The sequence below is a fragment of the Sprattus sprattus genome, assembly GCF_963457725.1.
Source record: "Sprattus sprattus genome assembly, chromosome: 3".
Taxonomy (NCBI): domain Eukaryota; kingdom Metazoa; phylum Chordata; class Actinopteri; order Clupeiformes; family Clupeidae; genus Sprattus; species Sprattus sprattus.
In genome coordinates, this window is record NC_137922.1 from 848,701 (window position 1) to 863,168 (window position 14,468).

Consider the following 14,468-nt stretch of genomic DNA (forward strand, 5'->3'; position numbering starts at 1 on the left):
CTATGTATCCAATGATTCTTTTCCACTATATTCAGTAGTTTGTTGTAAAGGTGGGCATGAAATGTAGTAAAATTAGTTTTGGATGGGCTACAAGCCACACTGTAAACCTGAACAAGTTCAGAGTACTTAAAACTTTTGATGTTACGGATTACATAATACAATTTGAGTTCTTCTGCATGTTTTTCTGTTGGGGTTCTTAGTGGAGGAAACCCCTTGTGGACACGGGGAGAACATGCAAACATGCAAAAATCACGACACCTCAACAGTTTTTTCCCCCCAAGCAATAGCCCTCATAAATAGCTCTTACACCAGAGCTCTTACACTTTACAGCACTTTATTTATTTAACTTTATTTAACAATTCTATTGTTGCACTACCTCCATTCCTATTTATGATCATACTGGTACTTTCTTGCATTGGTGTTCTGTCTTGTGTTTTTTAGATCTGTTCTGTTTGTGATGCTCATGGAGAAAACCAATCCAAATTCCTAGTACCTGTGTACATGGCGAAATACATTGAATTGAATTGCATATCTAGTAAGTTTGGGAAGTTTTTTTTATAAGCATATTCTTTTTATACAAAATATGTATATTTCTAGTCAGTGATTGACTGTGGATGGAAAGCCATACAATTATGTCTTATTATATCCTTATTGAGTTGTTCCATGTGTTTTGTAAACTGCGTGTTTAAGAAAAGGCAAACTTGTCAGCATTTAGTAATTTGATGCAAGCCTATTATGAAAGCCGTGAGGCAGGAAACACTGATACACACTGAGGGAGACTGAAGGCAATTCTATCTCTGACATGAAAGATGCCGGCAGTGCACAGGTACGCTAACAAACAGAGGGGCTAACGCAGACATTCAAAACATTGGACACAAAAGGGAGGTATAAAACACACCGAGTCTTATCTGAAACACTCTCAGTTCCTTAACAAACCTTCTTCTGTCTTCAGACAGGGATTACTCAGTCTCTCACCTCAACAATGTGGAACCTTCACTAACCACCTGCACATTAGGCCTAGAGTGCAGGGGCCGTTTTAGGCACGGGCGAACCGGGCAGACGCCCGGGGGCGGCACTTTTTCATGACACGTGTGGGGCGGCACGAGCACTTAAAACATTAAAAATAATCATCTGGTCCGCGAAGCGCTTTTTTATTATCTATTATATCACTGTGTGGGGAATTGGCAAGTTGGCGCCCCCTGCTCGCTAAGAAGTCGCCGTGCACAGATCCTGTAGCCTGACGATGTCATACTCATAATTCTAGTCAGAATATGAGTCTGATGATGAGCCATCGGGCTGTGATTATGGGGCGTGTTTCAACGAACCAAGGAAAAAAATGCCTCTTCGCTCAATTGGATACCTACAACTAATCAGAGCAACATAGTATGACCATCTGATACATTAAAACTTTTACCAGATCCCGTAAGAAGGACGGCATAAACATATTTTCGATCGACAAATGCCTTGATCGCGTTTCTCTGTTCCTCTTTCAAAATGAATGCGCTATCAATATCTGTGAGATATGCCTGCTCACGTACTTATTAGCAGCAAGGCTATAGCTAGCTACCATTTGTTTCAATGTTTTTTTTGTCTACGCGTTAGCATAACCTATCAATAATGGTCTAGAGTGCTTCAGTTAAGACCTACAATCCTCTGCAACATTCGTGTTGCACATACACAACTAACCGAGTCAATGTAGACATAAAAAAAAGTCGTGTAGATAGCTTAAATCATATAAAATATGTCCCACTAAGCTCCCGAGACGGCGCCATCTTTGTTCGATGTATATTCTATCTATCTAATCAACTCAAGCGTTGGTTGGTCATCTGTCCATCAACGTATAAAGCCCGTCCTTACAATTTGATTAGTCAGTTCACTTTTCCGAGACGTTGAATCTCTCCCGATTAGCTCAAGTCCAGACTGAACTCCCAGACCAAAAATTTTGTGGGCGGAGTTCAGGCTGGTATCCAGGCTACAGATCCTGGGGGAAGGGGAGAGGACGCGGCGGACAGTTCACCTCTCGGTCTTTCAAATGGAACGGACAATGGGGGGGACGAGGGCTCCACTGTATAGAGTAGGCCTAATACTCTAATGCAATTAGTGGGCTAAAGTCAGTCACACATCGACTTTCTTCCAAATAACGCACTTTCATAACATTATAGTTACAGGCCTATAATTCCTACAGGTTTTATTTTTTTCTAAATTGTTTGAAATGGCTAATAAAAATAGGTAATACAAACCAAGGGCAAGGTTCATTGGTGGAAGGAGACCACTGACTGCATCAATGTATCCAACTGGTGAAGTAAGCAGAGTATAGATAGACAGATACTTTATTTATCCAGAGGGAAATTTAATACATCTTTTACAAAGTAGTCTATAACATTATCGAGATAACTATTGAAGGATGTTCAAAAATGTATTTTCAGTCAAGTGTTATTTAACCGAAATTCCTATTAAGGCAACCAGCTAATGTTTTGCACCAACAGAATTGTTTGCTTGCTAGCGTTGCTAGCTGATTTGACCATAGGGTATGAACATGTTCATTCATCTGGCACTAGGCTAAAGTGTTCACGAAATCCCGCTAGCCATAACTAACAGAATGTAACAGCACACAGAGTACTAGTATAATCTTAATAATTAACAGATCGATAGCTAGCTGGTTAAACCATGGATGTTCTTTAGAAACCACTAGACTAGCGCTCGGAGGGGGTCTCGCCCGGGGCGTAATTCCATGTAGAACCGCCACTTGTAGAGTGTCTTTACATAGGTTATTCAACACACCCATCACCATTACAAGTCATCCTTACACAACCTTTACAAAAACACAACAGCATGATAATGCAAAAAAAGTCAAGCAGCCATTGGGCTGGGCAAGTGTGACAGCTTGTTCAGTGTAATGTATTTTCTTTAAATTAATATTGTAAATTACATGTTGAATAAAAAACTATAAATATTAGCAAAACAATTGTTGGACATTATTGTTTAACACAGTGTTTCACAATCTTGTTCCAGGAACTACATCAATACTCTTTGTAGGCGTCTCCTCTGGTCAGACACAGGCACACCTTGTTCGTCATCTGAAGCTCTCCATGGATGATATGATGTGTTAGGTGTGATGTGCATCAGGTCTTGTGCAAGGGACACAACTAAATTCTGTGGTGTTGGGGTATTAGGAGTCCCCTTGAAGACAAGGCTAATACTCATTGCATATCTAGTACGTTTGGGAAGTTTATTTTATTTTTTTATAAACATTGGCCTGTGGGGGGGGGGGGGGGGGGGGGGGAATCTGTGTATTTCTAGTCAGTGACAGTGGATGGACATACAATTATGTCTTATTATATCATTACTGAGTTGTTCCATGTGCTTTGTGTCAAACTTGTCAGCATTTAGTAATTTGATGCAAGCCTATTATGAAAGCAGTGAGGCATGAAACACTGATACACACTGAGTGAGACGGATGGCAGGTCTATCTCTGACATGAAAGACGCTGGCGGTGCACAGGTACGCTAACTAACAGAGGAGCTAACACAGACATGAAAAACATTGGACACATTAAACACATAAGTCTTATCTGAAACACTCTCAGTTCCTTAACAAGCCTTCTACTGTCTTACAGGGTTCACTAAGTCTCTCACCTCAGCAATGTGGAACCTTGACTAACCACCTGCACATTAGGCCTAGAGTGTCTTTACATAGGTTATTCAACGCACCCATCACCAATTTACAAGTCGTCCTTACACAACCTTTACAACATCACAACAGCATGATAATGCAAAAAAAGTCTACCAGCCATTGGCACGGCAAGTGTGACAGCTTGTTCGGTGAAATGTTTGGTAAGATGTTTATTCAGTTTTTATAATAAGTAATCTGTTATCCATAGAATATGACCGAGGTAGGCTATAAACAGTGTATTGTCTATGTATACAACGTGTCCGGGCTATACAAAAAAAAAACGAAATTAAATTCAATTGTATGTTATGTAATCTTCTAATACAAACTACAATCATAAACCTTTGAGACGTTCTCTATAAAATTAGCAATTTAAAAACTGAACAATGACCTACATGATTTCAAAGCGTCAGCGCTAATTTATATGTAGGCCAATACATATGTTATATAAAGTTACATATTACATAAATGTTTGCATAAGCAAAGGATTGAGGTGGGATTGACTTATCCACTAATGACAAAAAGCAAATACAAAACTTATATCATAGTGTAGGCTACTAAACTGTCAAATATTCAATGACCACTGATCGCATGGATACTGTGCTCATTCATGTTCTTCAGTTAGACCTAACTATGATTATACAACCATTTGTGTGCTTATATAATGTAGATATTTAATTCACCAATGAAGTTATTTGCTGCACGTCACGTGCCGCTTACGTTATCCAGGGGGACGGTGACGATGTGAGCAGGCTTCGGTTGCCAGCTATGTGTTGTTGTGTGGTACGAGTGCCTTGCTAACGGATTCATTCGAAATCAGTGGGACCAAATATACTAACAAAAATGAATCCGGAATCGTGACCATATGTACAGAGCGCAGAAACATGTCTGGGGAGTGTAATGCGTGACCGAAATCAAGAGAAAGCTACAAGACTTGTGTTGGTTAGATAACCGTTAACCATGGGATACGTCACGCTAGCTGAGTTTACGCAAACCCCGGCCCTTTGGTAGCTTTCGGGTCTTATATAAAACCGATACCTTGTGCGAAGTTGACGTCGAGTGGGTGTTCCTTTCGCAAACTAATGATATTATTCATGAACAAAACGGGGACGAAAGATGTTAACTCTATTTTAAATGATCAGGTAAACCCGGTAGAGCTCCCTCAAGCTACGTTAAGGTGTTGTGAAACAACAAGGGTCAAGCTTGCATAAGCTTCAAAAATCCAAATGAAGGCGTATCGGCATAGGTTAGATCGTAAGTAAGTTAAGTTGGTTCGGTTATCGGTAGTAGTGTATAACGTGGGCTTTTTTATGTTAATGTTGGGACTGGACTACTTCAATTCCAAAGGGTAACGTTTCGCAACCACAACAAGTTGGCTAGCGTTACCTTATGACTTCTTGGCGGAGCACCATAGTTACGGAAGCGATTACAGGCTATATCTGTTGGTTATGAAACAGGTCTGGGGTATTATTCCACAGACAACAGTAACTTTAAGTGGGCCTCTTATGCTCGTGGGCTGCTCCACTTATTTAGGCAGTTTGGTCAGTCTGACTTTTGAAATGTTTAAGGGAAGGGCCTACTGTAGCGGTGGGTTCATTTTATAATTTACTGGGACAGGGGAGGTGCTCTCCGTGTTAGCACAAAAGCTTGTGTAACGTTGTTAGCCAGATAGCTATATCATTTAACCCACCTTTTGCTACCAACTACACAACGATGGACACGGGAATACAGAACCGGACGGAACATTTCGTCCATGACATATCGAACCCTAGCGCGCTGGGTATGTGTCCTGAAATGCTTCAGGTTGCTGAAGAAGCTTGTAGGGCTGGAGACTTCGACCTTGCTGTGGAGATCTATAGCTCCCAACTGGCCGACCTACAGCAACCGGACCGGGGGCTCTGTCTACGCAAAGCGGACACTTTAGCCCGGGCGGGTCGGATCGGAGACGCGTTGGACTCATATCGTGTAGCTGCAAACATTCAGAGGCTTCTTCCTGATGAACTTGGACTTTTGGTTGAAAGTATTGCACGGACTATACGCGGAAAGGAGCTAAGCGACCACAAAACTGAGACCTCTGTCAGTGGGAAAGAAACCTCTAAAACGGACACTTTTGACTCAAAATCAAGTGGCAGGTCGAACAACAACGGGGCCACGAGCGGTGACAGAGATGGGTCGGAGGAAGAGGAATGTTTAGACTTATTTACTTGTAAACTTTGCAAGTGTCTGCTATCCGAACCAACCACGTTAGAATGTGGTCATACATTTTGCAAACGGTGCCTGGAAGACACTGATGTGAAGGAGTGCAGTAGTTGTCATTCCAACATTATCAAATCATTCGGAGAAAATGGTATTCATGGATTTAGAGTTAACGTTGTACTCAGCAGTCTGTTGGATAAATGGTTTGAATCGGAAAGCAAATCCAGGCGATTTTGGTTGGAAGCAGACGGAATATGGAAGAAACATGACCTGGCCAGCGCTTTGGAAAAGTTCAATAAAGCAGTAGAAATAGGTAAGAACACCGCACGTCATTTACATTTTCTCTCAGGATCTGGTTTTGTAACTGACCTACATTTTGCTGTACTGGTCACATAACAACTACAGGGGTCGCCACTTCAAGTAGGCTGAGCTAGTTACGACATGATATATAACGCTCTGCAATGCATTTGGACACACTTTCGCTATTAACCTGTGGACTTTACCATCCATACCAACCATCCATGTTCATTTAACTGCATAATAATTATTGAAATGTAAACACCAAATTCAATGGGGAAGAAGAATGAAATATTTTATTATGTTGGTTTATTTTTGACTTATCTTAGTATTATGAAGAGGGGGTTATTTAGGTTCAATTTTGGCCAGTTTTTTTTTTTTTTTGCGTGTGCATGTGCTCCCAACAGTTAGCCTATTTGCCCGTGTTTTTTTAAAGAGTCTTTAGGCTTGGAAAATGTAATGTGTCCTCACCACAACACGGCAAAATATTGAGCTCTCGCACAGACGTGTATGTGTCGGTACAGCGCTTTCACACTCTCGAATGTTACCAAACAAACACGACAGGCCTGTTGGCTTCCACCACACGTCACCCCAGTGAGACCATCTGCGCTTTCATAGTCATCCTTGCTGTATGAGGTTGGGGCGAAATGGTTTGGCTGCTTTCTCCACAGTGGAATATCAAGGGCAAAGTGGGTTCATGTTTGGGTCTCTAACTAAGAGGCCATGTGCTCCACCTATTACCCTCCTGCAAAAGTAGGTCAGGTCACAGACGGTCCTCTGAGCTGCAATCCAATACCCCGTCGGAATGCAGTTATGAGTAGAGTAACCTCAATAGACCTAAAAGGATGTCAGAAGGAAATATTCATAGTGAGTCTGTCTAACTTAACAGTGGGAATCAGTCTTAAATATGTGTTTTCCACTCTGTTAGCATCCTGAACACAAATCAGCGTTTGAACAATTCACAACTGAGTGCCTTGTTGAGATCTTTTGCCGGGAGATGCATTTGCAGACAGATTGATTAATCTGCCTGGGATCCTGCATGCCAGCGCATCTGCTCTGGCCTGACCTGGTTTTGCAGGCTGGGTCTCTGGATGTTGACCTGCTTATGTAAGGGAGTGGCTGAAGGGGAATGCAGTGGAGCTGAGCAGGGGAGAGGAGCTCTGCATACTAGATCAATACATGACAGATGATGGTTCAGCTGTGACTATGTGATGGGTCATCATCACACTGTGAACGGAGACTTATGCTCTTCTGACTATACGTTAGCTTTTGTAACCTGTATTGTATAGACAAACTCAACCTCAAGCATGGGAGGGGGGTGTGCTAGCCAGGAGGAAAAAACCTCACTAGCACATCTTTTAAGGTTTCGGGGAGTGAGGTTTAGTCACTGCACAGCACCCTACTCACTGGCAACCATTACACTTAGTCCGACATCTGCTCCACACTGGCTATCAATGATCAGTTATTAGAACAAGCCTTGGACTTGTTGTTGGATGGTCAGTGCCCCCATTTTCAATAGAGGAGCCATTCATAGCTAGTTTCTGTGCCTATTGTGATTCCAGTTATTCCTTTCAACAAACCTAACGCCGACACATTTGTATCACCGTTCAGTCACTTCTGAGATGAAGTGTTATTGACATGATAACTTGACATGATGTGTGTGCGGGAAAGAGAGAATCCACTAAAAAAAAAACATCTAAATGATTGTATTGTCCTCCCGCACTGACAACATAGGCCTGTGTTTTTTAGATGATTTGAGTGTTCATTTATGATCTCTGCTCCTAAACGATATGAGAAAAGCTGGGTCATGTAGTATTACAATTCAGCCTGTAGCAGTAGCAGCCACAGGTGTGCATGTGCCAGAATGTTCCATGAGGTATGGCCAGGCCTGTGGCGAGACGTTGAAGAGGGGGGGGGGGGGGGGGGGGGGGGGGTAGGGCTGGTCCACTTCTGTGACCTGGATTTTATGCAAGCAGATTGTCTGCTTATGTGTCTGGGTCCAGAAATATAGGCCTGACTTTGAAACTCCTTATGAATTTAGAAGTTGGAGTGTCAGTGAGTTCTAATATAAGCAAATTCCATCACAGCTTTAGTTTTTGTGCTTCTGGGAGGTCACAATAGGACCTTTATATAACGTGTTACATCAACACTTATATAAGCCATTTTTTTTTTCTATCAGAGTTCCACCGTGAGGGGTTTTGCAGTCTTTCTTTTGGAATGAGTCATAATTTCAGTGTACGCCACGGGCAATTAGATTAACCTCCCCTCCATAAATAGCGCTGGTGATGTCAAGGCGTAAGCTTTTTAGGGGAATTTCTTCAAAACATCTTGTTCTGTGGTTCACTCTTAACAGAGGCACCTGCTCTCTCTTCCCCCTACAGCGCCCTCTATATGCAGGCTGCTGGGACGGCGGGCTGAGCTCCACATGGAAATGAGGAATTTCAGCCAAGCCATCCAGGACGCTGACAGTGTGTGTCGGCTAAAACCTCAATGCCCCAAAGTAAGTATGGTCACTTCAACATAGACAGGCCCATACCGGGCTGACCCACTTTCAGACCAGTAGAAGTAATTCTGACCTACTAACCTCCATGCCGCACACTATTCATAACATGGACTGACCTCATTACTGACAATATCCTATTACATGTTGCATTACATCACACTATTGCTCTATATCAAAAATAGTTTGAAGGTTAATATTACACTCATACTCTCCCTTACTGCATTTTACTGAATTAGGCAGGTCCATTGTTCTCTAACTTTTCTCAATTTCTTTCCCTTTCTTACCGTCTCCTCTGTTCTCTCTCTTCCTCTCCCTCTCTCTCTCCCCTCTTTCTCTTTCCCTCTGTAAATCACCAGGCTCGCTACACCAAGGCCAAAGCCCTGAGCGGAGCTGGAAGGGCGGAGGAGGCCCTGCAACAGTATTTCTACTGTGTGGCTCTGAAGCCGGACTGGACCGTGGTCAAGCTTGAAGCTCAGCAGGTACCATAGAAACACACGGTCCTCTATCCATGTGTGGCTGACCACCATTTGTCTCCAGAATATAATGCAGTCGAGTTAGAAGTATCCAGTTTATTCCTAGTTGTTTCTCAAAATGGTACTTGAATACATTAGGAAGGTTGTGATTCTTGGCTAGCTGATTTGATAATGTGTTTCCTGTGAGGTAGATTGAGTCTTAAGACAGGATCTGTCAATGGAAATAGTGATGGGAAAGCTGGTTTCTGTGCCACATTCTTAACTTGATTGTGCGTGTGTGTGTGTTTCCACAGGTCCTGAGTGAGCTCTTCTCTTCAGTGTTTGAGGAGGATGGGCTTACTGCCCCCCTGCCCTCGTGGCAGGCCGGACCCTCCTCTCGCCTGAAGCCCTCTTCCCTCTTCAACCAACTGCCTTCCTCCTACAGTACACCAGGCTCCTCCAAGGTGAGCGCTCTCTCCCACCCAATTAGATTCTTCATGCACATACTCTCCCTCACACATAATGCACTCACTCACTTACTTTGAAGGGCAGAGTTCAGACTAAAGCTTCACAGATAACGGAACGTGATTGGATAAAGAACACTCCCCGTTTCCTATCTACCTGGTAGTTATAGCGGTTTGTGTGTGTGTGTGTGAGAGGGATAGAGATAGAGCTGCACCATTCTTCCCTATTCAAACGTAGTCAGTTTTAAACGCACGTAGATGGTGATATGGTAATACGATCATTCCTTACATCTATTAAATAGCATTGAATATATAAATATTTTCCAGATACGGCCAAGCCCAATACGGAATAACATTTCAGAAATTTCAAAATCAGTGAATTCCTATGCTGTTTTTTTAGAATGCTACATAACTCCTACTCTAGGCAAATCTCGTACTCTGTCTCACACTACCACCTCCTCTGTCGCCATGCCTATAGGAGTCCAGTGCCACCCTGGCCAAGAGCAGTGAGGGGAGCGCGAGCACTGGCAGCTCCTCTCTGCCCCTTGGCGAAGCTGACGGCCAGTTTGAGAACCCCAAGAGTCTGTCGGCGGTCCTCTCGGCACTGCCATGCCCCTCCAGCCTCAAGAGGAAAGGCTCTGAGGACCTCCGGCACGCCCCGCCCTTCAAACACCTTCGACCAGGTACTGTTCAACCTAGATGTGGAGATTTAGTTCTCTTCCTGAGTTGAGCCGTTTATCTGTGGGTTTCTTGTTAAGTAATGACTTGTCTCTGTGCTGATGAGGTTCAGTTCAGTTCAAAAATGAGTGCCAATGTTTGTGCTAATGGCTGGACTGTGTTGTGGGTGAGCTAACTGAAGGGTCGTGTGTCTATTGCTAGATGGTTCCAGTTCATCCACAGCCGTGACCACGTCTTCAGGGGTGAGGCAGGTGCCTACTGAGCTACTGGACAGTGGAGATTTGGAGTGCCCTCTGTGTATGAGGTAAGACTCTCGTCCTGTTCTCACATTAGATCGGAGATGCTGAGACTGGTATTTTTTTGTATGTGTTACTAACTCCCCTCTCTCTCTCTCTCTCTCTCTCTCCTTCCCTCTCTCTCTCTCTCTCTCTCTCTCTCTCTCTCTCTCTCTCTCTCCTTCCCTCTCTCTCTCTCTCTCCTTCCCTCTCTCTCTCTCTCTCTCTCTCTCCTTCCCTCTCTCCTTCCCTCTCTCTCTCTCTCTCTCTCTCTCAACCCTCCTCTCCTTCCCTCTCTCTCTCTCTCTCTCTCTCTCTCTCTCCTTCCCTCTCTCTCTCTCTCTCTCTCTCTCTCTCTCTCTCCTTCTCTCTCTCTCTCTCTCAACCCTCCACTCCTTCTCTCCAGACTGTTCTATGAGCCGGTCACCACCCTCTGTGGACACACCTTCTGCCTCAAGTGTCTGGAGCGCTGCATGGATCACAACCCCAACTGCCCACTCTGCAAAGAGAATCTCTCTGAGGTAAGAGACTACACACACACACACACACACACACACACACTTCCTCATTTCCACTCTCTCACAGACACACACACACACACACACACACACACACTTCCTCATTTCCACTCTCTCACAGACACACACACACACACACACACACACATGGATGCAGACATGCATTATTTTCAGTCTCCTCATACCTACACTCTGCATTGGCTTAGCGTGTGCGATGTAGCTTAACAGTGGCGTTATGAACTGTGTGTACTCGCAGAAGGTGGCCAGCAGGGGGTACAGTAAAACATTTCTGATGGAAGAGGTACTCCAACGCTACCTGGGAGAGGAGCTGGGAGAGAGGAGGAAGGTTCATGAAGAGGAGATGACGGAGCTGTCCAAGTGAGTCTCACATAGACCTTTGCAGACACACACTCGCATACATTAACACAGAGTTAAATACACTGGAGTTGTTTTGGGAATAATTGTTATTCTAATTGTTACGTTGCTTCCATCTTTTCAGCTTGAACCAGGAAGTGCCCATTTTTATCTGCACCATGGCGTTTCCCACAATCCCCTGCCCCCTGCACGTGTTTGAGCCGCGCTACCGCCTCATGATCCGACGCTCCATGGAGACGGGCACCAAGCAGTTTGGCATGTGCATCGCAGACGACGTCAAAGGGTGAGAACACACAACCACGGTTACACAAAAGGACATCAATTCACACACACACACACAAACACACACACACAAAAGGACATCAATTCACAAACTCTCTCTCACACACACACACACACACACACACACACACACACACACACACACACACACACACACACACACACACACACACACACACACACACACACAAGGAAACCTATATACACATATTTTCACACAAAGAAATATATACACACATATGCACAGAAGGAAACAGACGCACACAAGGCTGACCTGCAGGTATGGTGTTTTGGCTACAGGTTTGCAGACTATGGCTGCATGCTGGAGGTGAAAGATGTGAAGTTCTTCCCCGACGGGCGCTCGGTGGTGGACACGGTGGGGGTGGCTCGCTTCAAAGTCCTCAGCCACGGCCAGAGGGATGGTTACCACACCGCCAAGATCGAGTACCTGGAGGACAAGAAGGTACAGTACCAGCAGCATTGGGCGGCATAGTGGGGAGGTTGGGGAGATGAAGGACATTAAGAGAAAGGGCAAAGGAATGGCCTGCTTGTGACAAGAGTTAAGGGAATAGTAGTGAGTGTGAGTGAGTGGAGTGAGCGACTGCCTGCCTGCCTGAGTGAGTGGAGTGAGCGACTACGTAAGTGAGTGTGAGTGAGCGACTGCGTGAATGAGTGAGTGAGTGAGTGACTGCGTGAATGAGTGAGTGAGTGTGAGTGAGTGTGTGTGAGTGAGTGACTGCCTGAGTGAGTGAGTGCCTGAGTGAGTGAGTGAGTGTGAGTGAGTGAGTGAGTGAGTGACTGCGTGAATGAGTGAGTGAGTGTAAGTGAGTGACTGCGTGAGTGAGTGTGGAGTGAGTGTGAGTGAGTGAGTGTGAGTGAGTGAGTGAGTGAGTGAGTGAGTGACTGCGTGAATGAGTGAGTGAGTGTGAGTGAGTGTGGAGTGAGTGTGAGTGAGTGAGTGAGTGTGAGTGAGTGAGTGAGTGTGAGTGAGTGACTGCGTGAATGAGTGAGTGAGTGTGAGTGAGCGACTGCGTGAATGAGTGAGTGAGTGAGTGAGTGTGGAGTGAGCAAGTGCGTGAGTGTTTTACTCTGTTTCTCTCTCTCAATCCAAGTCTTCCAGTCTGATGGACATGTTTGCTTGTGCACTTTAGGCGGAGGGTGAAGAGCTTGCAGAACTGCAGAAGCTGCATGACTCTGTGTACGACCAGGCCAACACCTGGGTCACCTCCCTCAGAGACAACATGAAGAGCCAGATCCTCAGCCACTTTGGCCACCTTCCCACCAAAGACTCCGACCCACAGGTATTATACAGTCATTATACACAGTTCATCTTTCCATTGTCTGGGAAGACAATTCAATCACTTAGTTACATAATCAGCAATGTGATTCAAATTTCAGGTTGTTTTATTGACAAGTTTTTCAAAGCAACGTACCAATCTGTACAAATCCCTGAATACTTATGTGTTACAGTCTAAGGAAGAATCTTTATTTAGGAGTCCTGGATAAAGTGATAAAATGACTCTCACCACTCACATTTTGGTGGGCTAAAGACTGACCTGTCCTCCCTCCTCTCCCTCCCTCCTCTCCCTCCCTCCTCAGGCCAATCCCAGTGGGCCCGCCTGGTGCTGGTGGCTTCTGGCGGTGCTTCCCCTGGAGAACCGGGCGCAGCTCACCATCCTGGCCATGACCTCACTGAAGGACCGCCTCATTGCCATCCGCAGGGTGCTCATCTTCGTCACACGCAGACGCCCGCGGTAGCCTCAGCCTTCCCCCCCCCCCCCCCCTTCGGCCCCTCGTCTCTCACCGAGCCCAGGGGAGAGTGGGAGAGGACGCACCCTGCACTGGCAGGTCTGGGAGCTGAACACTATGTACCCACGTTTTGCTGCTGCTGCTGCTGCTGCTACTGCTGCTGCTTCTTTCTCTTAGACCAAATGAGGGCTCCACAGGACGGATCACTTTGGGCTCTGCTTTGCTCTCCTCAGACCCCTCCCAACACCTACAGCAAAATGAGCCCCCCCCCCCAGTCAAGCCAGTGTTTATTTCCCTCATCTCGCTCTCTGAAGTGTCTCCTCAGGAGTCCAGAGTTTGTCCATCTCATCTGTGGGACTGGCAGAGCACACTGGCAGGTGCGGTTTCCTTTCAGTGCCTGCTTTCCTCGTAGCGAAATGAAGCGGTGTCACCGTAGCAGCTGAAGCCAGCAGAAAAGCCGTAAAGATATGAGCACGTATCTGTCACTTGTGTGAATGAGGCTTGCTAAACAGCTTCATTTTAGTAATCCTGGAGTAAGCTCGTCACTCTCTCTCACACACACACACACACACACACACACACACACGCGCACACACTGGCAGACCTGGTTTGCTCTGCACTGAAGCCTCTGTAGCAACACACTTCTTCGTTCCGAGGGACCGGTTGACTGGCCTCCGTCTTGGCCAGCAAAGTGAGCGCTTGAGACCCCAGAGGCTCCTGCCTTGTTGTATAGTATACCGGAAGGGTGTCGCTCATCCTGCGGACACACAACACCCTCACCACTGCAGCAGCCACACGGATGCACAGTGCCCTCGTAGTTCATAGCCAATCAAAATGCTTCCCTTTTTACCTGAAAGACTCATGTGGTTCATCTGCAGCTTTTAACTGAACTAGTCTTAAAACAGGTAATAAAAAACATGAAATGAACTTGCGTTGAAACCACTCATCACAAAAACAAGAGTACATCTCATTTAGGGAAAGCTCCGCTCGGGTAGAGAGCGCTCCCCCTG

General features: G+C 45.3%; 1 protein-coding gene across 1 annotated transcript; it reads left to right on the forward strand.

Annotated features, from left to right (window-relative positions):
* Positions 1 to 4,446: 4,446 nt before the first annotated feature.
* lonrf2 (LON peptidase N-terminal domain and ring finger 2) lies at positions 4,447 to 13,467 on the forward strand (the record flags this gene model as incomplete). The annotated part of the gene is made up of 12 exons (XM_080834031.1): positions 4,447 to 6,178; positions 8,544 to 8,662; positions 9,022 to 9,144; positions 9,432 to 9,581; positions 10,060 to 10,264; positions 10,461 to 10,563; positions 10,941 to 11,055; positions 11,309 to 11,430; positions 11,552 to 11,710; positions 12,010 to 12,172; positions 12,861 to 13,010; positions 13,309 to 13,467. The coding sequence occupies exons 1-12, from the start codon at positions 5,383 to 5,385 to the stop codon at positions 13,465 to 13,467; spliced, it is 2,364 nt and encodes a 787-aa protein (XP_080690157.1). The 5' UTR covers positions 4,447 to 5,382.
* Positions 13,468 to 14,468: the final 1,001 nt, after the last annotated feature.